Source organism: Miscanthus floridulus, chromosome 4, assembly GCF_019320115.1.
Source record: "Miscanthus floridulus cultivar M001 chromosome 4, ASM1932011v1, whole genome shotgun sequence".
Taxonomy (NCBI): domain Eukaryota; kingdom Viridiplantae; phylum Streptophyta; class Magnoliopsida; order Poales; family Poaceae; genus Miscanthus; species Miscanthus floridulus.
This window is the reverse complement of record NC_089583.1, coordinates 55,720,863-55,748,726: the sequence shown is the minus strand read 5'-3', so window position 1 is coordinate 55,748,726 and position 27,864 is coordinate 55,720,863. Positions and strand designations below refer to the sequence as shown.

General features: G+C 50.9%; 1 protein-coding gene across 5 annotated transcripts; it reads right to left on the bottom strand.

Annotated features, from left to right (window-relative positions):
* Positions 1–1,615: 1,615 nt before the first annotated feature.
* LOC136549711 (uncharacterized) lies at positions 1,616–27,073 on the bottom strand. 5 transcript variants are annotated; one of them, XR_010781998.1, is made up of 6 exons: positions 26,776–27,073; positions 25,889–26,053; positions 25,658–25,779; positions 20,128–20,288; positions 19,019–19,067; positions 1,616–2,118 (listed from the first exon to the last, which is right to left on the bottom strand). XR_010781998.1 is itself a non-coding variant. In XM_066541092.1 (4 exons), the coding sequence occupies exons 1-3, from the start codon at positions 26,914–26,916 to the stop codon at positions 25,690–25,692; spliced, it is 396 nt and encodes a 131-aa protein (XP_066397189.1). In that variant the 5' UTR covers positions 26,917–27,073; the 3' UTR covers positions 1,616–2,118; positions 25,658–25,689. The 5 variants fall into 5 exon arrangements, 2 of the variants coding, with proteins under 2 accessions (XP_066397189.1, XP_066397188.1); XR_010781999.1 differs by having other exon boundaries at positions 19,028–19,067; XR_010781997.1 differs by lacking the exon at positions 19,019–19,067.
* Between the last annotated feature and the right edge of the window lie 791 nt (positions 27,074–27,864).

The following is a 27,864-nucleotide window of genomic DNA, read 5'->3' as shown; positions in this document are numbered from 1 at the left end:
GGTCGGCTTAGGTTGGGCCGGGTGGCCCCACCTTACAGTCTCTTAGGTCAGGTCGCGGTGTATTGTCTTCTTAATGCTTCTAGATCCTACCTAAGTCGGTTTCATCGCGGATAAACAGTGATTTAGTCTGACGATTGGGTCCACCTTGCTCATTTTCTGGATAAATCCTCCTACATTCACAGATTCACCAAAACTTGTGAAATTTATTAGCTTAAACTCCTATACCTATGTTTGGTGATTGAATTAAGTATATATGCCGGATATGTTGACGGTTTACAATTGGCATTAACAATCGTTAACAGTCACCATCACAAGAGGTGCAACCATCAAGGTTTCCATCTCCGGGACCGATTGGTGCACCCGAAGAATAAACAAGACTAGAGAGTTCGGTTCGGCGGACCCAAAATTCCGAACCCTCCGGGAGGTAAAATCGGTAGTTATCCTGTTGATGGCAAAAACGGTCGCCTCGCCGTCAGCACAGCAAGCCGAGAGAAACCGCGAGGAACAGATCCCGAGATCTCCCAGGACTTTGGCAACGAACGGACATGGAAGGGGTAATAATTGAATCTTTTGTTATTGAAAAAGCAATTGCTGAATCTGTACCAGAACCAAATGATGAAGACTTCAGTGATGAGGATGGAGATGATGGTGACGCATACATTGACGATGGAGTTGTCCCGCCTGCTGTTGCCACAGACAATGTAGATGACGATTATTTTTTTTGTTTAAGTCTTCATATTGCACCTTCAAACAAGTTTTCCTATGGTTCACAAACTTCCTTAAATGATGTTTGAATTCATGGTCGTGCTTGGAGTTGCTGTATTTTTTTTTACAAGGAACATATATTTTTGTTTCATGCAAAGCGAACTGCTATATAATTTTGTACTTGTGTGTTAAGAATGAATAGACCAGTCCCTGCTGGTCGAGTAGCAAGTGTTCCTAAGAAGCTGCTGCTGCACAGTTTTTTTTTTTTGACGAAAACTGTGGAGCAAAGCTCCCCAGTGAAACTTTATTAAACCAACAAAAGAGTGGGAAACAGGGGACCAGTTAGCTGGAGGCTAACCAGAGCTTACCTAGGTACAAACTAGGGGGGCCTTGGGGCCAAAGAGAAAAATAAGCAAAATTACAAAGATGCAGTCCAATTCATGATTATAGGGTACCTTCAATGGAGGCATGCAGCCAAGTTATAGTCCTTTGCAGTAATGTCAGAGCCTCTCCATATGCAATTTTTTCTAAACTTATCAATGGAGGCAATAACTGTTTTTGGTAGCTTCAGAGTACACATGAAGTAAGTAGGCAAACTGGAGATCTCTGAATTCATAAGTTGCAGCTGAGCAGAGTAGGACAGTAAAACTGAACAGCAGATAACTGCCTGCTGCTGCACAGAATTGCAAAGAGCACAGCCGAGCAGGCTTTTATGTATACCTGTTCGGCTACCATTTTCAGTGGTTGCAGCTGGCTGCACCTAGTAGTATTATACAGTAACATGTGAGGGAGTAACAGCCAGCACAGCCACAGCAGCTGAGGCATTATGGCAGCAGCCTGCCGAACAGAGTGCACTCCCTGATCAAAGAAGAGCTTCTAGACAATAACTCACAGTAACTCGAAATTAACATTAATTCATAGTAACTAGCAGGCAGTACCATATATACATAGTGCTTTCATTAGTTCTTACAAACCACCAGCACATAGAGTGCATCCATTAGTTTATACAACTAGCAGGTCTTACAAACTACCAAACACTAGCACATAGAGTGCATCTATTAGTTCATACACAGCACATACATATATATACATAGTGGTTTATTCAAGTGACGATCAGACACAACAAAAGATGACCACCAGGTCAGACTTGCAATTCACTCGATGTGAGCAGCACCCTTCTTGTTCTAACACTTCATGTTCCAGGTCTCCCATGATTTCGTTGTACGTCTAGTTGAACCTCTTGTGAACATATTTCTCGATCTTCTTCATAGAGTCATTGACGAAATCAAGCACATCGTTTTTTGCAATGTCCAGCCTAAAGTGCACATTGTCCTCTTCATCAGAAAATGAGTAGTAACCATCAGAGGATGTGTCGTCTTTGTCAGAGGATGTGTCATCTTCATCAGTGTACTCCTGAAAATTTATGTACCCAAAAAAGTGCAATTATTCATCAAGTTATAATGTAAGCTAGTAGGGCACATGGATACACTAAAGACTAGTTACAATGGTCTAAATGTTTGCTTGTATACACTGCAATACACTGAATTGTACAGTCTCAGAAAAAAACATGCTAATTCAATCTATCATGCTACTCGGATCATTCAACAGTCTCAGAACAACACATTTATTTATTAGCCTGATCTTAAATCGCTACTGTTATGACCGGCATCCCCTATGCCAGGCGCAGGCCCAATAGTGGCTAGGGGGCCGGTCTGTTAAGGGGCTTAGAGGCCTAATTTATCGCTTATTTGGTATTTTCTTAGAGATAGATATAGTTCCTTAATTATAGCATCTATAGGAAAGGATAAATACTTGTAATCGGGGATGATTGGAATTAAGCAGAAAAGCAACAATTAAGTTGCTGGCTTCCCTTGGGAGCCAGCCGTCCCTGCCCTCTCCCTCGCATGAACAGTACCATGCATTACTGTAGCGCTACGGAACTCCAGGGCTGCAGCAGCAGCCACCGCTCTCACCGCCACGGCCCCTCGCCGACGTCGAGAGTACAGACCATGTCCTCCCCTCTTCCACCCCTATAACTTGCGCAGCAACACCGGTAGAGCATCAAGTCCTATCAATCTGGTATTAGAGATCTCTTGTTCGATCATGTTCAGCCCTCTATCGAGTTCGTCCCACCCGCCGCCGCCACACACCCACCCGCCGCCACCAGCGTCTTCGTCGGCGCTGCTGCCCCACACATCAGGCGCGCTGGCATCCTCAGGGGCGCTTGCGCCCTCTGCCCCGGCGCCGTCGTCTTCTGCCGCCCTCGTCCTCACCCCGGAGCAGATGACGGCCGCAATCCTGGAATTAGGGCAGGCCGTGGCAGGCATCAGGGCCTTCCTTGTCGGGCCCTATGCGCCCCAGCTGCCACCTCCTCCGCTGCCACACCAACAGCAGCTACCCCCGCTGCCGCCGCCCTCGGCCGCGACCACAGCGCCGGTCATCTCGTACCAGTATGGGATGCCCTACGACGAGACTGCAACGACCTCGTTCCCAACCGCGCCGCCGCCATCCAAGGGCGTCCCCATCCAGCAGATCAGGTTCCCGTCGTCGCCGTCACCGCTTCCGGCTTGGATCGTCGGTTCGTCGAAACCCATCTACACGGCACCCAGTACCCAGCCGCACCTACCGCCGCTCCCGACCACCGGGGCTGTCATGGCGCCTGGCGGTGCCCCGGCCCCGGGTGTCCTCTACGGCGGGGTGGACGGTCCCCTGTTCCACGGCGGCAGCCTGATGCCAACGCTCTCCGCCGCGTCGCCCTCGCTGGATAGCACGGGCGCGGCGCCCTCGGCCGCCGCACAGGACCCGCCGTCGCCCAAGTTTTACAAGTTGGAGTTCACCACATACAACGGCTCCGTTGATCCCCTGAATTGGCTCAGCCAGTGTGAGCAATTCTTTCAGGGTCAGCGCACGCTCGCCTCCGACCGTACTTGGCTCGCCTCCTATCATCTCCGGGGGGCGGCCTAGACTTGGTACTACGCCCTCGAGTAGGACGAGGGCATGCCACCGTGGGAGCACTTCAAGGAGCTATGTCGTCTGTGCTTCGGCCCTCCGATCCGTGGGAGTCGGCTGGCTGAACTGGGCCGGCTATCGTTTGTTTCCACTGTGCAGGAGTTCGCCGATCGCTTCCAGGCGGTGGCATGTCACGCCCGGGACGTCTCCACGCGTCAGTGGGCCGAGCTCTTCGTTGGTGGCCTTCTGGATCATATCCGGGTGGACGTGGAGATGCGCGACCCCCCAGACCTCCAGACGGCCATGTACTACGCCCGGGCGTTCGAGCGTCGTGCGACTGCCATGCAGCCGGCACCGCCTCCTCGAGCCGCTCGCCTGGCTCAGCGTCAGGGTCAGCCTCCTCCGGCGCGCGCACCCGGGGCAGCCCAGGCGGGGCAGGCCCCAGCTGCGGCCAATGCGGCTCCCGCGGCGCTCGTTTCGCCGCCTTACACCGGCGGAGCAGCCGAAACGTCGTCGCCAAGGACTATGCTACAACTGCGATGAGCCCTACGTCCCTGGACATGTGTGTCAGCGGCTCTTCTACCTGGAGTCCGGGGACTACATTGCGGAGGACGCCGCGCCCGCTGAGGACGGGGACGCGGCCATACCACCAGAGGAGCCGGCCGCCCAGGGGCAGGCGGCTGCTCACGCTCTCGTCGTGTCCCTCCATGCACTTGCAGGTATCCGGACGGAGAACACGATGTTGCTGCCAGTGATGGTCAAGAGGGAGCGCCTCTTGGCCCTTCTAGATACCGGCTCCACCCACAACTTCCTCCAGGGTGCAACCATGCGCCGCCTGGGGCTTCCGCCACCGGGGGGGCGCAGCTCAGCGTCACCATCGCCAACGGCGATCGCCTGCGTTGCGAGGGCATCGCCCGTCACATCCCCATCAGCATCGAGGGCGAGGACTTCTCTATCACTTGCGTCAGCCTCGACTTGGGCTGCTTCGACTTCATCCTCGGCGTCGACTTCTTGCGGACCTTGGGCCCCATTCTCTGGGACTTCGAGGCCATGACGTTGGCCTTCTGGCGCGAGGGTCGCCACGTCCTCTAGAAGGGCATGGGCGGCTCTGACTCGGCCGCACCCCAGCAGCATGTGGCGATGACCTCCATCGACTCTCAGCTACCCTTGCTGGATCGCCTACTGCAGCAGCACAGCGCCATCTTCGAGGAGCCGTAGGGCCTTCCACCGGCCCATCCGTACGACCACCGCATTCACCTCCTGCCGGACACAGCTCCCGTCGCCGTGCGCCCATACCGCTACCCCCAGCTGCAGAAGGACGAGCTGGAACGGCAGTGCGAGGACATGCTCACCCAGGGCATCATCTGGCCTAGCACTTCGCTGTTCTCGGCGCCCGTGCTCCTTGTCCGCAAAGCGAACAAGTCTTGGCGCTTCTGCATCGACTACCGCGCCCTCAATGCCAAGATGTCCAAGGACAAGTTCCCCATACCGGTCGTGGATGAGCTTCTCGACGAGCTCCATGGGGCTCGCTTCTTCACCACGCTCGACCTGCGTTTGGGCTACAACTAGGTGCGGATGCACCCCGATGACATCGCCAAGACCGCTTTCCGCACCCACCACGGCCACTACGAGTTCCTGGTGATGCCTTTCAGCCTCTCCAACGCCCCGGCGACATTCCAGGCGTTGATGAACGACGTCCTTCGCCCCTACTTGCGGAGGTTTGTGTTGGTCTTTTTCGACGATATTCTCATCTACAGCTCTTCGTGGGTGGAGCATCTGCAGCACATTGCCATCGTCCTCAGCGAGCTTCGGGCGCACCGTCTTCACCTTAAGCGCTCGTTCGGGGCGATGTCCGTCGCATACCTGGGCCACATTATCTCGGCGGACGGCGTCGCCATAGACGCCGACAAGGTGGCGGCGATCGCTGCGTGGCCCCAGCCGCGCTCCGCTCGGGGCTTCCTGGGCCTAGCGGGCTACTACCGGAAATTCATCCGGGAGTTCGGCCTCATCGCAGCGCCCCTGACGCGACACGTTCACCTGGGACACGGAGGCAGAGGAGGCCTTCCAAGCGCTTAAGCGCACCCTCACCACCGGGCCCGTCCTCTAGATGCCCGACTTCGACAAGCTATTCATGGTGGACTGCTACGCATCCGGCGTGGGGTTTGGCGCCGTTCTCCACCAGGGTGCTGGCCCTCTCGCATTCTTCAGCCGACCGTTCGCCGTGCGCCATCTCAAGCTCGCGGCTTACGAGCGGGAGCTCATCGGTTTGGTGCAAGCTGTGCGCCACTGGCGCCCGTATCTGTGGGGTCGCCACTTATTCGCACTAACCATTACAGCTTGAAGTTCCTACTGGACCAGCGCTTGTCTACCATTCTGCAACACCAGTGGATCAGCAAGCTGTTCGGCTTCAACTTCACCGTCGAATACCGCCCCGGGCGCCTCAACGCCGTGGCGGATGCCCTGTCCCGCCGTGACGCAGAGCACGGGGCCGAGGAGGACAGCAGCGTGGGCGCTGCCATGTGCGCCCGCTCAGGCCCCTCCTTCGCTTTCATCGACGACATCCGCCGCGCCATGGCGACAGCGGCAGACGCGCAGCTACTCCTTTGGCGCCTTGAGGCAGGCGACCTGCAGGGGCCGTGGCGCCTTGACAACGGGCTGCTCCTACATGGTAGTCGCCTCTTCGTCCCCGACCACGGCGACCTGCGCCATCAGGCGCTCCTTTTGGCACACTCGGCCGGGCACGAGGGCATTCAGAAGACCCTCCACCGCCTACGCTCCGACTTCTACATCCCCAGCGATCGCGCGCTGGTGCAGGACTGGGTGCGGACCTGCAGTACCTGTCAGCGCAACAAGACGGAGACACTGCAACCGGCGGGACTGCTGCAGCCGCTAGAGGTTCCGTCCCAGGTATGGGCGGATATCTCCATGGACTTCGTCGAGGGCCTCCCGAAGGTGGACGGCAAGTCCATCGTACTCACGGTGGTCGACCGCTTCTCCAAGTACGCGCACTTCATCACGCTCAGCCACCCCTACACCGCCACCTCCGTCGCTCGCGCCTTCTTCGACGGCATCATCCGGCTCCACGGGTTTCCCTCCTCCATCGTCAGTGACCGGGATCCGGTGTTCACCGTCCATGTCTGGCGCGATCTCTTCTGGATGGCCGGCGTCAAGCTACGTATAAGCACGGCTTTCCACCCGCAGACTGACGATCAGTCCGAGGTAGTGAACAAGGTGATTACCATGTACTTGCGGTGTGTTACCGGTGACTGCCCGCGTGTGTGGGTGGACTGGCTCGCCTGGGCAGCGTACTGCTACAGCACCTCCTACCACACCGCCCTACGCGCCACTCTGTTCGAGGTGGTCTATGGCCGTCCCACGTCGCCCATCCTGCCGTACAAGTCGGGGACGGCCCGGACGGAAGCTGCTGACGCCCTCCTTGATGGGATAAGTCTCATATGTGGACTGGTCTTTGTGGGGCTGTGCTGGTCACATGGTCTTTGCGGCTGCATGGTCCGTTTTTAAGACAACATCTTAGACTAGAGGACAGCATCTTAGAGGACAGCATCTTAGAGGACAACATCTTTGCATCTAGGACATCTTAGATTAGCATCTTGGCATATGCTTGGCTAGCTAACAGCCTATAAATATATACCCCCAACCCCTCAGGTTGGCATGACATTTGAAAATAAACCAGAAAATTGCCTCAACTCTTAGTGTCATCCTCTCTCGATGAGAGTAAGAATTCACCTACTACCAAGAGTAAGAATTCAGCGACTAACAACTGGTATCAAAGCCGTACTATCTTGTAGCCTGAGCATCGCCTGTTCATCTCCTTTCCCAGCCGCACAACCACCCCAACTAGGAGCAGCAGCAGCTCCGGCCACTCCTGCTCACTCCTCTCCCTCTGCGCAGATGAGCAGCAGCTCATCTGAAGCAACCCTCTCTCCACGCAGCAGCCCCCTGGTAGCACGTCATGTCCGCAGGGCAATCTCAGCGCTCGGTCGCCTCGAGCACGCGGCGTCGGTAGGAGGCCAAACTTGCCACGGCAGAGGAACGTGAGCGAGCGACGGCAGAGACCGCTGCGGCGGCGACAAGGGCGTCGAGGCTGGCAGCGGTGGAGCTGGCAGCAGCCAGAGCGAAGGCAGAAGCAGCGGCGGCGGCAGAGGTCGAGGCCCTGCGCGGCAGCATCAGCAGCTCCATTTCTGCTGACGACAACGCTGATGCGAACCTCGAGTTGCTGGGGAGGGAGGCAGGACGAGCACGGGCGGCGTAGTGGGCAGCCGCGAACGCGCCGGTGGCGCTCCTGGAGGAGGCGCACGCACGGCGGCGGCGCTCCTGGAGGAGGCACGCACAGCGGCGACGCTCCTGGAGGAGGCGTGCACGGCGGTGGTGCACCTAGAGGAGGCGCGCATGGCGGTGGCGCTCCTAGAGGAGGCGCGCACGGCGACGGTGGTGGATGGGTCAGTGGAGAGCGCGGCCTTCACAGGCAACGTGGCCCTCTCCTCGGATCGGTACCGTGGTTACCACGGGCTCCAGACTGTCGTCAGGGACGTCGGCCCCGACGATGGGTGGCCTATCCTCACCAAGACCAACTACATCGAGTGGGCCGCGGTGATGAGGGTAAAGCTCCAGGTGCGGCACATGTAGGAGGCAGTCCGGTACGGCGACGTCGACTACGACCTAGATCGACGGGCGCTGGATGCCCTCATCGCTGCAGTCCCGCCCGAGATGCAATTCTCGCTTACCAACAAGCGGACTGCCAAGGAGGATTGAGACGCCATTTGATGAGGACATCCTTTCCATTGATACAACCACACCTGCTGCACAACAAGGCCCGATGACAAGAGCTCGAGCACGACAACTTAATTATCAGGTAAAGTCGTTCCTCGCTGTTCATACAAACTCGTCTCAGAATTGGATGCTACTAAATCATGGTGATGATTGTCTTATTCTTAGGAATGTTGGTCAAGACTCCATTGCCTCATGTTTAGACCCCATGATGAGGATGGAGCAGCCGAACAAGTGGGAATCATCATTAATGGGGCGCACAGCTCATCTCGAGACAGCAGGGGCACTCCATCAAAAGTACCATAACTCCTTGATACGAGATCCAATGAAGCTGGTTTTTGACTTGTTGGAAAGAGCGCGTCGCCCTCTTTCACATGGGTCCAACCCCACTATCAGAATCTACCGAAGCTGTGTGCAGCAAGCCAAAGGACGCAGAGACCTACAGCTTGGGCCTGGGCCTTGTACTAACTACAACCCTTTGAGGGACGCCCAGATTAGGGTTTCCCACTCCCCCTTGTGCTCTCCTCCTTATAAATAGAGCCAGCAGCCATTAGAATGAGGGTGGGTTTTGTTTAGATGCAAGATAGCTGCTGCTTCTTCCTTGTAAACGCGTGTGTCGGCTAGACCACCCGATTTGCTTGTTTCAAGACCCCAACTTGTGATTCAGATTCAGCCTTTGGCTTAAATCCGTGAGTTATTTGCTTGTTCATCTTGTTCTTGCTTGTTCTCGGTTGCTTGCAGGTTCTTGGTGTTCTTGGCACGGCAAGAACATCACAATCGGAGCCGGTGTACCTGTTGCTAAGGCGCAGCAACCTTGTGGTCGTTGTAGTCGGACAGCCAACGTCGAATCCACCCCAAATCGAGTTTATCCACACTCACCAAAAGATCAGGAACAACCCCTAGTCCCATCATGTGGTAATCAGAGCAAGGTTCTTTGGTGAGTGATTTACCGTTCATTACTTTACCTATAGTCCAGAAATATAAAAATAGGATAGAACTAAAATTCCAAACACAAGTTTGAGCCTTGCTGATCTGCTTAGTTCTTTGCTTGTTGAGTTTGTGCTTTACATCGTGGTGTCAAGTGCTGGTTCTTAGGTTCTAATCCTTTAGAGTTTCGAGTTCTTGTCATGTTTTAGTCACCACACAATCCGCTGTTGCCTTCCCCCCACCCCCCACTTCAGCCGCTGTTCTCTCCACCTTTTCGCTGAAACCCTCACCACCATCACCTTTAGCCGCGCCTACACAAACACTACCTTATGCACCTATCCTTTTGGTGCAAATCTGAGTACACTCAGTTCTGAAAATAAGAGAGTTCAAATTGCATATTGTACTACTTGTTGCAATCCTTATCCCTAGTAAAAGAAAGTCTATGCTACTTGTTGCATTCTTGTTATAATCATATTGCAAAAGTTCAGTTTGTGCGCTACTTGTCGAAAAGAAAAGAAAAGAAAAGAAAAGAAAAGAAAAGAAAATAGAAAAGAAAAAGAAAGGAAAAGGAGGAAAGAAAGAAAGAAAGAAAGAAAAAAAGAAGGGTCAAGTTGATGCTATTTACTCTCATCATTTCCATTGTTTGCTACTGTCCGGTGACAACATTTGTGTCTAGGCTCGCGTCTCTAGCATGGGTTAGCCTAGGACCAGCACGATACTATCTTTGAACACTTATTCAACTTGCATTGACTAATGTGGTTCCAGTTGTACCTTGATTTTTTTAAGCCACCTACAGCTCCACAAATTATCTACAACGTCATATGGTTCTACTTGCTACTACTTGTGTTGTTCTTGTCGTCGCCAACACCATCTGCATAGCAAGGTAAGGACATGTAAGAACTCGGTTGCACATGCCGAGAGAATGAAAATTGTTGCCACCTAATTCAGTTAGTTGGTAGGACATATTTTCTTGTGATTCCCTTGCTACATACTAACCATGGCAGGAGAAGGTGAAAGGACCCCTCCACAATCACCTCGATCAAAAGCCTTGCTGCAACACTTTGAACGCAAAGTGAGGCTCCATGCTGAACACCTTGATGAGGATGTTCGTGTCACCAATGAGCGCCTTGGTCAATTGGAGGCGGCTCAGATTGAGACCAACACCAAGTTGACTTCCTTGGAAGGCACTCTTGGTTCTGTTAATACATCTCTTGTAGGTGTCTTGGAGCGATTGGAGAGGATGGAACATAATCGCTATGATGGTTTTGAACGACGCAATCACAACAACAACAACACCATGGGCAGTGCTGCTGGTCGTGATGAAGAAGAATATGCAGTGGACACTGAGCTTGATGAGGAGCTGAATGGTCATCGATGCATCGAACAACATCGCCGCTGCCATGAGACAGGTCCTTGCCAACCACGGCAAGAGGTATGTGCCGATGACTCATTTGGCAAGATTAAATTCACCATACCTGCTTTTGATGGGAGGTATAATCCTGATATGTACCTTAGTTGGGAATTAGCTGTTGATCAGAAATTTACTTGCCATGATTTCCCTGAGGACAAACGTGTTAGGGCTGCAACTAGTGAGTTTACTGACTTTGCCTCTGTTTGGTGGTCTGAATACCATCGTAAGAACCCAAATAACACACCAACTTGGGATGCTTTGAAACGGGTCATGCGGGCCAGATTTGTTCCTTCTTATTATGCCCGTGATCTTTTACATAAGTTTGCAACAATTGAGGCAAGGATCCAAATCTGTAGAAGAGTACTATCAAGAGCTACAAATGGGTATGCTTCGTTGCGGGCTAGAGGAAAATGAGGATGGTGCCATAGCTAGATTTATGGGTGGGCTGAACCGGGAGATTCAGGACATTCTAGCTTATAAGGAATATAATTCTGTCAATTGTTTATTTCACCTTGCTTGTAAAGCTGAACGAGAAGTGCAGGGACAACGAGCTAGCATGAGGGCTAACATTCCTGCAGGTCGTGCTAGCCCATGGACACCCTCCAATGCTGCTGCACCGTCAACGCGTGCACCCCCACAATCTTCCTCGACCATCAAGCCACGCTCCTCTACAACAAATTCTGTACCATGCCCAAGTGAACCAACTAGAGGAGCAACGGCTACATCTGCCAAGAGTTCATCCTCGGTGGTATCCACGGGGAGAACAAGGGATATTCAGTGCCTACGCTGCAAAGGATATGGCCACATACGCAAGGACTGCCCAAGCACACATGTGATGATTGTGCGAGCTAATGGTGGGTATTCCTCTGCTAGTGATTTTGATGAAGAAATATATGCTTTGCTTGCTGCTAACAATGTAGCAGAAGGAGATGATTTCCAACAAGACGAAGAGCACATTAGGGCTGAAGCTGCTGAGCACTATGAGAGCCTCATGGTGCAGCGGGTGCTAAGTGCCCAAATGGAGAGGGCTGAACAAAATCAATGCCACACTTTGTTTCAAACCAAGTGTGTGATCAAGGAATGCTCTTGCCGTGTGATCATAGATGGAGGAAGCTGCAACAACTTGGCAAGTGCTGAAATGGTGGAGAAGCTTTCATTGAGCACAAAACCACACCCGCAGCCTTACTACATTCAGTGGCTTAACAGCAGCGGCAAGGTGAAGGTAACCCGATTGGTAAGGGTAGAGTTTGCCATTGGTTCTTATCATGATTCCATTGACTGCGATGTTGTGCCTATGCAAGCATGCTCTATGTTGTTAGGTAGACCATGGCAGTTTGATAAAGATTCCTTGCACTCTGGTAAAACAAATCAATACTCTTTTGTGCATAATGACAAGAAGATTGTGTTGCACCCCATGTCCCCTGAGTCTATTCTAAGAGATGAACTTGCTAGATCTAGCAAACTTAAGAATCAGGCTGTTGCTAGTGAAAATCAGATTGTCGCTAATGAACTTGAGAAACATAAGAAGAAGTCTAGCAAATCTGTTCATCATAATAAAAATGAGATCAAGCTGAAAGGCTCTTGTTACTTTGCCACCAAATCTGATTTGGATGAGATTGATGCTAGTACTACTGTTTGCTATGCTTTGGTTTGCAAAGAAACTTTATTTTCACTCGAAGATACATCTATTTCTTTGCCTCCTGCTGTCACTAATCTTTTGCAGGAGTATGCCGATGTTTTTCCAAAGGAGGTACCACCGGGGCTGCCACCAATTCGAGGGATTGAACACCAGATTGACCTCATCCCTGGGGCTTCCTTGCCTAATCGTGCGCCGTATAGGACCAATCCGGACGAGACAAAAGAGATTCAGAGACAAGTACAAGAATTGCTCAACAAAGGTTATGTGCGTGAGTCTCTTAGCCCTTGTGCCGTTCTCGTGCTTTTAGTTCCTAAGAAGGATGGATCATGGCGCATGTGTGTTGATTGTAGAGCGATAAACAACATCACAATCAGATATCGTCATCCTATTCCAAGGTTAGATGATATGCTTGATGAATTGAGTGGCTCAATTGTGTTCTCTAAAATTGATTTGCGTAGTGGTTACCACCAGATTCATATGAAGCTAGGAGATGAATGGAAAACAGCGTTTAAAACTAAGTTTGGTTTATATGAATGGCTTGTCATGCCCTTTGGATTGACTAATGCACCCAGCACTTTCATGAGATTAATGAACGAGGTTTTACGCTCTTTTATTGGCAGATTTGTAGTGGTATACTTTGATGACATCTTGATATATAGATCATTAGAGGAACATCTTGATCATTTGCGTGCCGTTTTCAATGCTCTACGGGATGCACACTTGTTTGGCAATCTTGAGAAGTGCACCTTTTGCACAGATCGAGTCTCTTTTCTTGGATATGTTGTGACACCGCAGGGAATCGAAGTTGATCAAGCCAAGGTTGAGGCCATACATAGCTGGCCTGTTCCCTGCACGGTCACACAAGTGCGGAGTTTTCTAGGACTTGCTGGTTTCTACCGTCGATTTGTGAAGGACTTCAGCACCATTGCAGCCCCGCTGCATGAACTCACCAAGAAGGGTGCAACCTTCACTTGGGCTGCAGCCCAACAGGATGCTTTCAACACGCTCAAAGATAAGTTAACTCATGCACCGTTACTCCAACTTCCTGATTTCAATAAAACCTTTGATCTTGAATGTGATGCTAGTGGAATTGGGTTGGGTGGTGTGCTGTTACAAGAGGGAAAACCTATGGCGTATTTCAGTGAAAAGTTGAATGGCCCTAGTTTGAACTATTCTACTTATGATAAGGAATTGTTTGCTCTAGTTTGGACTTTGGAAACATGGCAGCATTATTTGTGGCCCAAAGAGTTTGTCATACATTCTGATCATGAATCATTGAAACACATCCGTAGTCAAGCAAAACTGAACCGTAGACATGCCAAGTGGGTTGAATTCATCGAGTCCTTTCCTTATGTCATCAAACACAAAAAGGGGAAGGAAAATATAATTGCTAATGCTTTGTCTAGACGTTACAACATGCTTTCACAACTTGACTTTAAAATCTTTGGTTTGGAAACTATTAAGGAACAATATGCACATGACAATGATTTCAAAGATGTATTGCTGAATTGCCAAGAGGGGAAAACATAGAACAGATTCGTCCTCACCGACGGGTTTGTCTTTAGAGCTAACAAGCTATGCATTCCAGCTAGCTCCGTGCGTTTGTTATTGTTGCAGGAAGCGCATGGAGGAGGACTCATGGGACATTTTGGTGTGAAAAAGACAGTGGACATCCTTGCTGGTCATTTCTTTTGGCCCAAGATGAGGAGAGACGTGGAGAGGTTCGTTGCTCGCTGCACAACATGCCAGAAAGCTAAGTCACACCTTAATCCTCATGGTTTATACATGCCTCTTCCTATTCCAAGTGCACCATGGGAAGATATTTCAATGGACTTTGTTTTAGGACTGCCTAGAACAAAGAAGGGGAGGGATAGTGTGTTTGTTGTTGTGGATAGATTTTCTAAAATGGCACATTTCATACCATGTCATAAAAGCGATAATGCTACACATGTTGCTGATTTGTTCTTTCGTGAGATTGTTCGATTGCACGGTGTGCCTAACACCATTGTTTCTGATCGGGATGCAAAATTTCTTAGTCATTTTTGGAGAACTTTGTGGGCTAAGCTAGGGACTAAGCTTTTATTTTCCACTACTTGTCATCCCCAAACTGATGGACAAACTGAGGTTGTCAATAGAACATTATCTACTTTGCTTAGGGCTGTTTTGAAAAAGAACATAAAAATGTGGGAAGAGTGCTTGCCTCATGTTGAGTTTGCTTATAATCGTTCACAGCATTCTACCTCTAAGAAAAGCCCTTTTGAGATAGTTTATGGGTTTGTGCCACGTGCTCCTATTGATTTGTTACCTCTTTCGACCTCAGAGCGAGTGAACTTTGATGCTAAACAACGTGCTGAACTGATCTTAAAATTGCATGAAACCACTAAAGAGAAAATAGAGTGCATGAATGCAAAGTATAAACTAGCTGGTAGCAAAGGGAAGAAACATGTCATTTTTGAACCTGGTGATCTAGTTTGGCTCCATTTGAGAAAAGATAGGTTCCCTGATTTGCGAAAGTCTAAGTTGCTGCCTAGAGCCGATGGTCCTTTTAAAGTGTTAGAAAGGATTAATGATAATGCGTACAAACTTGAGCTACCTGCAGCTTTTGGGGTTAGCCCCACATTTAACATTGCAGATTTGAAGCCATATTTGGGAGAAGAAGATGAACTAGAGTCGAGAACGACTCAATGCAAGAAGGGGAGGATGATGAGGACATCCCTTCCATTGATACAACCACACCTGTTGCACAACAAGGTCCGATGACAAGAGCTCGAGCACGACAACTTAATTATCAGGTAAAGTCGTTCCTCGCTGTTCATACAAACTCGTCTCAGAATTGGATGCTACTAAATCATGGTGATGATTGTCTTATTCTTAGGAATGTTGGTCAAGACTCCATTGCCTCATGTTTAGACCCCATGATGAGGATGGAGCAGCCGAACAAGTGGGAATCATCATTAATGGGGCGCACAGCTCATCTCGAGACAGCAGGGGACACTCCATCAAAAGTACCATAACTCCTTGATACGAGATCCAATGAAGCTGGTTTTTGACTTGTTGGAAAGAGCGCGTCGTCCTCTTTCACATGGGTCCAACCCCACTATCAGAATCTACCGAAGCTGTGTGCAGCAAGCCAAAGGACGCAGAGACCTATAGCTTGGGCCTAGGCCTTGTACTAACTACAACCCTTTGAGGGACGCCCAGATTAGGGTTTCCCACTCCCCCTTGTGCTCTCCTCCTTATAAATAGAGCCAGCAGCCATTAGAATGAGGGTGGGTTTTGTTTAGATGCAAGATAGCTGCTGCTTCTTCCTTGTAAACGCGTGTGTCGGCTAGACCACCCGATTTGCTTGTTTCAAGACCCCAACTTGTGATTCAGATTCAGCCTTTGGCTTAAATCCGTGAGTTATTTGCTTGTTCATCTTGTTCTTGCTTGTTCTCGGTTGCTTGCAGGTTCTTGGTGTTCTTGGCATGGCAAGAACATCACAATCGGAGCCGGTGTACCTGTTGCTAAGGCGCAGCAACCTTGTGGTCGTTGTAGTCGGACAGCCAACGTCGAATCCACCCCAAATCGAGTTTATCCACACTCACCAAAAGATCAGGAACAACCCCTAGTCCCATCACCATTGCTGCGGCAGCGCATCGGCAGCGACCACGCCCGCAAGTCCACACTGCAGGCACTTCGCAATGAGTGGGAGAACCTGGCCTTCAAGCCAGGTGAGGACGTTGATGACTTCGCTCTCCGTCTCAACACTCTGTTGCAGAAGATGGTGCAGTTCAGTAATGACACCTACGGCGAGGAGAGAGCTGTCGAAAAGCTCTTCCGCTGCATCCCCGAGAAGTACAAGCAGATGGCTCGCTCGATCGAGTCTCTGCTGGATCTCTCCACAATGTTGATCGAGGAGGCGATAGGTCGCCTCAAGGTTGTCAACAGCGATGAGCCACAGTCCCTCTCAGGGCCCATCACCACTGGTGGAAAGCTCCTTCTCACTCGGGAGCCGTGGCTTGCTAGCCAAGGTGACCGGAAGAAGGGGGAGCCTTCTTCCACGACAGGCGGCCGCAAGCGTGGCAAACCGCGCAAGGCACACAGAGACACCTAGGTCGGGGCGCGAGGACGTGCCGAAGGTGATGCCTGCGGAGGCGCCCAGGGCGGCGCCGCCGGCAGGCACAAGCCGGCACAAGGCGACGCTTGCCGCAACTACGGCCAGCTTGGTCATTGGGCCAAGGACTGTCGACAACAACGACGCGGCCAGGCCCACGTACGCGGCCAGGCCCACGTCCCACAGGCGGAGGAGCCGGCTTTGTTAATAGCACATGCAAGCATCGAGCTACCTCCAGCGGCACTGGCCGCAGCGGCTCTCCTTCACCTTGACGAGCCAAAAGCACACGCCCTCCTCGGCGATGGCTCCGGCAACGACAAGACTGACAGGTGGTGCCTCGACACCGGCGCCACCCATCACATGACCGACCGACGGGAATTCTTCACCGAGCTTGACTCTAGCGTCCGAGGTTCCATCAAGTTTGGGGATGCCTCCGGCGTGGAGATCAAGGGCGTCGGCTCCGTCATCTTCACCGCCGTGTCTAGTGAGTACAGGCTGCTCACCGGAGTCTACTACATCCCCGCGTTGAGGAACTCCATCATCAGCTTGGGACAACTGGATGAGAACGGTTCGCGCGTGGTGGTTGAGGATGTAGTCATGAGGATTTGGGATCGTCGTCGTCACCTTCTTGCCAAGGTATCCAGAAGCGCAAATCGACTCTACATCCTTAACGTGCAGGTGGCACAACCCCTCTGTCTCGCTGCTCATCGGGATGACGAGGCGTGGCAGTGGCACGAGCGCTTCGGGCACCTTCACTTCGAGGCCCTGAAGCGGCTCAGTGCCACGGAGATGGTGCGAGGCCTGCCGTGCCTCGACCATGTGGAGCAGCTCTGCGACATCTACGTGTTGACGAAGCAGAGGCAACTCCCCTTTCCCCAGCGGGCGAGCTTTCAAGCCAAGGAGAGGCTCGAGCTTGTGCACGGGGACTTGTGTGGCCCGGTGACACCAGCCACACCGGGAGGGCGACGCTACTTCATGCTGCTCGTCGACGACCTCTCCCGCTACATGTGGGTGATGGTCCTCGGCAGCAAGGGAAAGGCTGCGGACGCCATCAGGCGCTCGCAGGCTGCTGCGGAGGCGGAGTGCGGCCGCAAGCTGCGCGTGCTGCGCACCGACAACGGCGGCTGAATTCACGTCGTACTATGCTGATGAGGGCATTCAACGCCACAACTCCGCGGCGTACAGCCCGCAGCAGAACGGCGTCGTCAAGCAGCGCAACCAGACGGTTGTGGGGATGGCTCGGGCCCTTCTCAAGCAGAGGGGGATGCCGGCTGTCTTCTGGGGAGAGGCGGTGGTGGCGGCCGTCTACATCCTCAACCGCTCGCCTACCAAGGCGCTCGACGGTAGGACGCCGTACGAGGCTTGGCATGGGCGCAAGCCGGCGGTCTCCCACTTGCGGGTCTTCGGCTGCCTCGCATTTGCCAAGAAGCTTGGCCACATCAGCAAGCTCAACTGACAGGAGCACTCCAGAAGTGTTCATCGGCTACGCGGAGGGCTCGAAGGCCTACCGAATCCTCGACCCGAAGACACAGCGTGTGCGCACGGCGCGCGACGTTGTGTTCGACGAAGGGCGAGGATGGGCGTAGGGCAAGGTGGTGGACGACAGCTCGGCTCCGACGTACAACTTCACTGTCGAGTACGTCCACTTCGAGGAAGCTGGGGGAGTAGGCAGCTCTTCTTCGGCGAGCGCGTCTAGCCCAGTCCTCGAGCCTCCACCGACCCCGGCGCCTGCTACTCCGACAGCACCACGCTCTCCAGCAAGGACCTCGGCTGCGATGAGTCCTTCGCCGGCTCCACAGCCGGCACCGCCACGCACTCCAGCACCGACAGGCACCTCTCTGAGCACGTCTACTCGAACACCAGCTCGTGTCGAGCACAGCCCGGTTGAGCTCGCTACTCCTCTCTCTCATGACGAGGAGCGCATCGACGCGTACCACAACGGCGAGCCGTTGCGGTACCGTACGATGGAGAACCTTCTCGGCGACCAGCCGGTGTCGGGACCGGTGCCTCACGACCTAGAGGCGTAGTTGCACCTTGCGTGTGATGACGGCGAGCCTCGGTCGTTTACAGAGGCCGAGAGACACGCGGCATGGTGCGCCGCGATGTAGTTGGAGATGGATGCGGTCGAGAAGAACCGCACTGTGACAGAACTGCCCAATTTATACAAGATCAAGTACGGTTGTCCCCGCTAACACGTTGACACACCCATACTTTCACTCATATAAACCCGGTAGTCCGCCGAGTGTCCCGAAAGACCTCGGTAAATCAACATTACAACCAAGATCGCGTGATTAAGCAAATACACATCACATACATCGGGTTGCAGCGGAAATAATATTACAAAGGAGTTAACAAATAGTAGTACAAGTTTGGGGTTTCAAAACCGATTAGTGAAAACAACATAGCTTTCAAATGATTACATTAATATAAGTTCCAAATATATTGCTAGCATAGTGACATCATCCGACAAAAGTATATAGATGAGAAGTAAGTATAGAATCACCGAGCCCACCGGTGGTTAGCCACCATCATCAACAGGTCGAGAACATCACCTGCAACAAGGTGGGATAAACCCTGAGTACTCGAATGTACTCAGCCAGACTTACCCGTCTTAAACCAAAATAAAGCGACAACAAGAATTATGCAAGGCTTTCTTTAGTGGGCTAGCTGACTTGTTTGCGAAAAGCATAAGCTATCATGAAGAAACCATTTTAAGTACTTTGCATCATCTTTATTATGACCTATCCATCTAGGTAAGCACCTGTACTATAGCAATCACTTGATTAACCAATAACATCCAGTTACCAATTTATATTTAGCATATCCCGTACCATCCAGATAACCATCATTGTTCCATAATAATTACTACGATGCAGTAACTCGAGTCAAGTGCTCACTATCCAGGAGCGATGGCGATTCGAATCGATTCCTAACCAGCTGGTGATTTATTCCTTACACAAACCTCACTCACCCGCTAAAGTGAGATATTGATCACCGAGTCAACTTTCCAGGTATCTCGAGTTTGCCAGGAACCACATGTACCCGGGGGCCGACCGACTGCACTTTGGCCTTATCATCCCGCCCCCGTGTCCTACCACACCTGCTCCGGCACAGTGCGTTGCGGGCAATCTACTCGGCCCGAAAAATCTCCCAGCTTCGCGGTCGGAAGGTACTTTATCCGGCCAGCTAAATGTAAGGCATGCGTTCAACATGACTCGAGGCCCAACAACGGTCGGTCCTTAATCGACACAGACGGAAACTAACAGCACCCCAGAACCCTGTCTGGTTGCCTCCAATTTTTTCCGTCCGGTCTCCAATTATCCATCACACATGGTTAATTCTAGGATATCATTCTTTCCATAGCTAAATTCTTCCAGTAACCACCTATAATGTAGGTGACCGGATATCACCGATCGCTACCGGTCTAAGCAAGGCTAAGCAGTTATTCGATCCTGACCTAACAGGGTAAAAAGATAATAAGGTAGGGAAGGATAGTAATAAATGCATCAACGGTTTCAATCAACTCCTACAACTTAATGCAACAATATATAACTCATATATAGAAAGAATTGCTTTTATAAATTAGGAGACTTATAATGCTCCGGGGCTTGCCTGAGATCCGCCACAAGTCAGTTCAGTTAGCTTGCACCGTCCTGGTGACATCACAGGTCCTAACACTTGCTTAGTCCTTCCATCTTCGGGATAGATCCATCAAACACCGTCTTCGGGTTTGGCTCCAACATCACGTCCTTCACGTGGTGCATCTAGCGTACCTAGATGAGATGCAATATGCAAGTGCATAAATATGAAGAATAGTACCATGAGACGCATCACAAAATAGCAAGCAAGACAAGCATAGTTTACACTAACACACTTAACAATATACAAGCAAACACTATAATTGGAATCTGCCAATTTCTGGACATGCAAACAGCAGCTACAAGATTTAGCTATAACTGGAGTTATACAAATCCAAATGACTTGCAAGAAGACATTATGGAAAGCTTATGAAATTTTCTACAATTCATATTAAATCATCTTAGCATAATTCTCAAGTTAACTAAGTCAAATATATCCATTTACAGAAACTGGTCTACAATTTAACAGAAAACAGTCATTTCTGAAACCCAACTTTAAACAGGCATAACTCTTAAACCACAAGGCCAAATACCACCAAATTTTAACAGCAGCTAGATACATGAATTATCTACAACTTTTGTATAAACAAGTTTCACAACAAGGCACATTATCATAAAGAACTTTACTAGGTTCCCAGATCTGTCCATAAACCACATCGGCAAGAAAATAATTATTAACTCACGTTGCAAACACATAATTGGGCAAGACCAACTTTACCAACATTTCACACATGACTAAAGAACACCAGAAAACCTAGTGTCCATGACCAAATAAATTCTTTTAATGCATTTCTTAATTTATTTTAGATAACAAGGTGACTTAATGAACATATACCAAAAGTGCACAATAACTTCTACAAAAATTACAGTGGCTCACATATCCTCTCAATAGTCTACTGTACAAATTTCACTTCATTTGGATATGTACAGCAACCTCTACGAAAAAGACAAGTTGCTAAAGCAAGAATTCATGTGAGAGCAAGATAAACCAATAACTCACTCATACTTCATCCAATACTCATGAAATTTTTACCACACATCAACTATCACATGAGTAGCATGCCACAAAAATTTCACTTCATTTGGAGCCCTAGATCTACAGTTATGAAAAATAACAAATTCAACTAGCATTACAACCTTACTGCACAAATCTATTTTTACCGCAAAATATTTAAACTAAAACATGCCATATTATAGATCCACTGCATAGACAATTTCACAAGGATTCCAAAAAGTCCTCATTTACTATTTTACGAATTTCCTATGAATTACTATGAATTTTCAAAGTTCTTGCAAAATAATTACAAACCAGTCCTTACGGTACTATTCACATGAGTCACTGACTTCGCAGTTAGGACCCTGAACTTCGTCGAATTCTAGTAGGAGGTCCCTGACGGGATTTTGAGCAAGGGAGGCCGTCGGAGCTCGCTGCTCTGGCCGTAGGAGGCCATGCCGTCGGCGGCTGAGGGGCGGGGGAGCACCAGGGGTCCCGCGCGCGCCCGCTGGTGGTCACGGATGGCCGAGAGGTGGCCCGAGGTGGACCGGCCATGTGCACCGGCGGTCGGAGGCGACAGCGGTCGGCGACTGCGGTGCTCCCAACGTGGTTTTGGACGGCGAGCACGAGCACGAGATGCAGGAGGTGAAGGCGAAGCTGCTGGTAGTCCTCAGGAGGAATAGAGAGGCGCGGAGTAGCGGGAACGCAGTGACCGCGGAGCTCGGCGGCGGCGTCCATGGCAACCGCAGCCATGGCGAGAGCAGAGGAAGTGAGGGCGAGTGGGAGGGCGAGCAAGTGAGAGCAAGGAGGAGTGGGGAGCGTCTGGCGCGCGTTATGGAGGAGCAGAGCACAAGGAGGCGCGCGGCACGCGGCGGAGAGCAGGGGCGCAGCTCGGGCATGGCTACCACGCACGGCCACGCGTCGTTCACAGAGGCATATTCCCGAACAGGTGGCGGGCAGCAACGTGGGCACGGTGGGCGCTATTATTGGGCCATCTCTGGGCTGATTAAGACCTTGGGCCCAAAACGAAGTTTGAAGCCCGCGAACTGCTCTACATTTTTCATTTAGAGACCAAGGTCATTAGAGCTCTTCAACAGCGGGTAATTAAGCCACAAACTGCTAGTGTCAGCGCCTTGATAACGATCACGGAAATTCACTTTCAGAGGTCAAAACTCGGTCAAACTCAGTGCAACTTTTTGCATGCTCTTCTCCATAGTATAACCTTCAACTTCTCTTTTTGGACCAACTCAAGTTGCTTAATGAATTTCGGAGAACGCGGAATGCCAACGTCGTTGCTTAGCGAAACTGACTTAGAATAATTCTAAGTGTTGAAATCAGCAGCAGGTTCCAACTTCGAGCCTCTGTTTGACTTATTTTCAAGTTGATCTAGCTCTTGGTCCAAAAACTAAGTTTGTTCTACATGATATGTACTACAACTTTTATTTAAGGTCCAACCTCAAAAATGGTATAGAACCTACTGTTCTACTTTGACCAAAGTAGGATCACAATGATACTTAAATTATCCTTTTTGATCCATTGGAGCATTTTCTTGGTATTTGCTCAACATGAACCCTTCATGACTTTTGTTGTAGAGTTCATCTAGAGTCATTGGGCAAGTTGCAAGTTGGTGACAATTAGAATTCATCACTTTATAAACGATCCAACAGGACATAATTGTCATTCTGGACTCTTGAGTCCAAACTTCGAAACTTTCCAGCGATCAATATAATGGTATTGATGTGAGACCATGAAGAATTCCAATAACACAACCAAGCTATATTTGAAAGGGGCTACATAGGCTGACAAAGGTGCATCTCCAGTAGGTGGGGCGCGTTTCATAGCGTTGACATGACATCTTCATCATCACTTAAAGCATGTTTAGCTCAACCCGATAGGTGGCAACACCGGGTGTACACACACCTGAGAGCTTGCTGACCTTCCTCGTGGTCACCGCGCAATCACCCTTAAGTGGGTGTACAAGCTGAAGAGGGATGAAGCCGGCGCCATCGTCAAGCACAAGGCTCGCTTGGTGGCATGAGGTTTTGTGCAGCAGGAGGGGGTCGACTTCGGCGACGCTTTTGCTCCCGTGGCACGGATAGAGTCCGTGCGACTCCTTGCGCTAGCTGCCTAGGAGGGCTGTCGTGTTCATCACATGGACGTCAAGTCGGCGTTCCTTAACGGCGACTTGGAGGAGGTCTACGTGCACCGGCCGCCGGGATTTGCGATCCCCGGCAAGGAGGGCAAGGTGCTCCGCCTGCGCAAGGCCCTTTATGGCTTACGGCAGGCACCGAGGGCGTGGAATGCCAAGTTGGATTCCACGCTAAAAGGGATGGGCTTCGAGCAAAGCCCACACGAGGCGGCCATCTACCGTCAAGGCAGTGGAGAAAATGCTCTGCTGGTGGGTGTCTACGTCAACGACTTGGTGGTCACCGGCACCAAGGATGTGGAGGTGGCGGCATTCAAGGAGGAGATGAAGGCCACCTTCCAGATGAGTGACCTGGGGCCTCTCTCCTTCTACCTGGGAATCGATGTGCACCAGGATGACTCCGGGATCACGCTTCGACAGACCGCCTACGCCAAGCGCGTCGTTGAGCTAGCTGGGCTCACCAACTGCAACCTAGCCCTCACTCCGATGGAGGAGAGGCTGAAGCTGAGCCGCGACAGCACGACGAAGGAGGTGGATGCTACGCAGTACCGGCATCTTGTGGGGAGCCTTCGCTACCTCACCCACACACGGCCGGACTTGGCATTCTCCGTCGGTTACGTTAGTCGGTTCATGCAGCGACCGACGACGGAGCACTAGCAGGCTGTGAAGAGGATCATCCGCTACGTTGCGGGGACTCTCGATCACGATCTCTACTACCCTAGGTGCCCTGGGGCGGCACACTTCGTCGGGTACAGCGACAGCGACCACGACGGCGACATCGACACCAACAAGAGCACGAGCGGGATCCTCTACTTACTCGGCAAGTGCCTCGTTAGCTGGCAGTCGGTCAAGCAGCAGGTGATGGCCCTGTCCAGCTGCGAGGCCAAGTACATAGCGGCCTCCACCGCTTCGACTCAGGCGCTTTGGCTCGCTCGACTGCTCGGTGATCTCCTCAGCAGAGACACTAGAGCGGTGGAGCTCAGGGTGGACAGCAAGTCCGCTCTGGCCCTGGCAAAGTTCCATGAACGCAGCAAGCACATCCAGGTGAGGTACCACTTCATCCGAGGCTGTTTGGAGGAAGGGAGCATCAAGGCGAGCTACATCAACACCAAGGACCAGCTTGCGGACCTGCTCACTAAGCCCCTTAGGAGGATCAAGTTCCTTGAGCTCTACTCTAGGACCGGGATGGTTCAACTTTTCCACAGGACGACGCACAAGACTTAAGGGGAGAATGATGGAATAAGTCTCATGTGTGGGCTGGTCTTTGTGGGGCTGCGCTGGACACATGGTCTTTGTGGCTGCATGGTCTGTTTTTATGACAGCATCTTAGACTAGAGGACAGCATCTTAGAGGACAACATTTTAGCATCTAGAACAGCATCTTAGACTAGCATCTTGGCATATGCTTGGCTGGCTAGCAGTCTATAAATATGTACCCCCAACCCCTCAGGTTGGCATGGCATTTGGAAATAAACTAGAAAATTGCTCCAACTCCTAATATCATCCTCTCTCGATAAGAGTAAGAATTCTGCTACTACCAAGAGTAAGAATTTAGTGACTAATACTCCTCCGTAGCCGTGATGAGATCCTCGCCGAGGTGCGCCAGCGCCTCCTACAGGTGCAGCAGCTGTCCAAGAAGTACTACAACGCCAACCACCGCGACTTGGAGTTCGCCGTCGGCAACTGGGTCTGGCTGCGGCTGTTACACAGAACAGCGCAGTCCCTGGACCCCCGTGCCGGACGAAAGCTTGGGCCTCGCTACGCCGGACCGTTCCAGGTGTTGGAGCGCATTGGGCGCGTCGCCTACCACCTGCAGCTGCCGGAGGGCGCCCGCGTCCACGACGTCTTCCACGTGGGGCAGCTGAAGCGGCACCGCGGAGATCCGCCAGCTGTTCCGGCTTCCCTTCCGCCGGTCCTCGATGGTCGCGTTCTGCCAGGACCAGAGCGGGTGCTGCAGGCGCAGCAACGCCGCGGTGTCTGGCACGTGTTGATCAAGTGGCGCAGCCTTCCGGACGAGGATGCTACCTGGGAGCCTCTCGACGAGTTCCGCGAGCACTTCCCCGACTTCCAACTCGAGGACGAGTTGTTTGCGCAGGCGGGGAGAGATGTTATGACCGACATTCCCTATGCCAGACGCAGACCCAATAGTGGCTAGGGGACCGGTCTGTTAAGGGGCTTAGAGGCCCAATTTATCGCTTATTTGGTATTTTCTTAGAGATAGATATAGTTCCTTAATTATAACATCTATAGGAAAGGATAAATACTTGTAATCGGGATTATTGGAATTAAGCAGAAAGCAACAATTAAGTTACTAGCTTCCCTTGGGAGCCAGCCGTCCCTGCCCTCTCCCTCGCGTGAACAGTACCAGCGTTACTGTAGTGCTACGAAACTCTAGGGCTACAGCAGCAGCCGCCGCTCTCGCCACCACGGCCCCTTGCCGACGTCGAGAGTACAGACCACGTCCTCCCCCTCTTTCACCCCTATAACCTGCGCAGCAACACAGGTAGGGCATCAAGTCCTATCAGCTACACCTTAATTACTACCCAGATTTAAATCCAAAATCCCAAAAATGAAACTCTACATCACAAAATCTTACCATCTTCTTCGAGGTCGATGCTAGCCCTTTGGCACGCTTGTCGATGGTCACCGGGGCCTTCTTGTTGGTGGTGGAGGCTGCCCTTTTATCTCGCTTGGCCCCGGGCACCGGGACCTTCTTCTTGGCCGCCGTAGGCGCCGCTCCTGTGGCCACCTTCCCGCTGGTCTGGTCACCAGAATCAGTGTACAAACAATAAAACAGAGCAGTGAAGTGATAGTTTAGAATTGTGTTGAAACCAGACAGTACTCCCTTTATTTTTTGATGAGCAGAAACAGGCACTAATACATCAAGCACAGTAATTGCTTAAAAAGGCTCAGATCAAATTATAACCCGGCCCTTAAGAAAGCTCATCTTAATTACTACCCAGCCCTTAAGAAGGTTCTAACATTTGATCTTCATCTTTTTCAAATTATAGTGCCCTTTTGTCAAATCTGTGCTATAATATCTTGACACCACATTTTTAATTTGAACCATGACATCTCATCCTTTATCATTTTTAATCATTTGCCTAAGTTACAAAAAATGTGTGCTAATATATGCACCATGAAAATTGTCTAGTCATATATGTGCCATAAATACTGTACAGTCATATATCTACAGAACAATAATCGAAAATATAGTCTGCTTTCCTGGAAAGTGAGCACATCAAAAACCATGTTCTGAAAACTTTCTTGTAATAAGATAATAAAGTTGGTACCATAAACAGAGGCTATTATGCTTGTATAGCTGAGAAGCATTAAATCTAGTTTCCTGGAAATGTAATGCTCAGATCGTGATACTAATCCTACATCTTTCCAAATTGTTCCAGGAAGTGCTTGGCTTAAAGTATATGAAGCCATAAACAGAGGCCATTCGACCAAGCTGGTGCCTAAGATTAAAGACCGAACCTCCAATTCCAACCGCATTGCGGCCGGGTTGACGTCGTCGTCGGAGTCGGAGTCGACGAGGACCACCTCGCGCACGGGGCCAACTGGCCGCGCGAGTTGCGCCCTTGGGTCCGGGCGTTGTGGCCGCGCTTGCCGCTTCATATGGTTGACGACTCAGCCGGCGCCAACGTCGCCGCCGTGGAGATTCAGTCCGCCCTCGCTGCCGTCGCTGTGGGAGTGAACGTGGGGAGAGTCGCACGGGTGGGGAATGGGAAGGGTACGGCAGAAGGAAGCGGCCGGTGCGGGCTGTAGGGTTTTTTGGAAACGAAGTGGGTCGGACGGGTTTGTGTTGGCTGTTGCCCAACGCTTGTACATAGTACCACCTTGCTCATTCATTGAAACAAAGCACAGGCTAAAAGCTCAAGAGGGTTCACCTGGTTAAGGCTTACACCTGGTTGATCACTTTATTACGTATACTATTCTGAACGTACTTTCTTTTGCCTACGTGCGACCTGGGCTTTGTTGGGCTCCTGTATGTGATTGATCTTGGACAATCTGTAGACCATTTTTTAGTTCTAATTATTTTTCATACATTTTAGATTGAACATTTCAACTGCATTTTTTGAAAACCTATTTGTATCATGGTCATATGGATGAGGAATAATTGTCAATATTTTTAGTTCTATTTTTTTGGAAATTTTTTTGTTTAACTTTTAGATATGTAGCTAGTCTGGTCCTGACGAGTGTCATGTCATATGCCACCGGAGTGTCTTATCATGTCCTAGTAGTACGAATTTGTTATATTTCATTGAGTGGCACGTCATTGCCTATGTCTGACTAGCTAATAGGTATATGTGGTGTCGTGCAGAGCGTGCCACATCTTGTCCAACAACTTAATATGTAGTTTCGTCCTATCGAATGCCATGTCATATGCCACCAAGTGACATGTCGCATGCCACCGAGTGCCCCGTGTCCAACTAGTAACTATTTGTCATATTCCATTGAGTGGCACGTCACTGCATATGTCTGCATGTCATGGCCTGGTGTTGTACTGAGCATGCCATGTCATGACCAACAACTTGATATGTAGTCTCACCCTATCGAGTACCA

Excerpts from the sequence above, each read along its gene's own strand:
- LOC136549711 (XM_066541091.1), bottom strand. The coding sequence starts at position 26,916 with ATGAAGCGGCAAGCGCGGCCACAACGCCCGGACCCAAGGGCGCAACTC. Across the intron at positions 26,054-26,775 it reads CAATGCGGTTGGAATTGGAG|ACCAGCGGGAAGGTGGCCAC; the intron begins GTTCGGTCTTTA and ends TCTGGTGACCAG. Across the intron at positions 2,119-25,888 it reads CATCGACCTCGAAGAAGATG|GAGTACACTGATGAAGATGA; the intron begins GTAAGATTTTGT and ends ATAAATTTTCAG.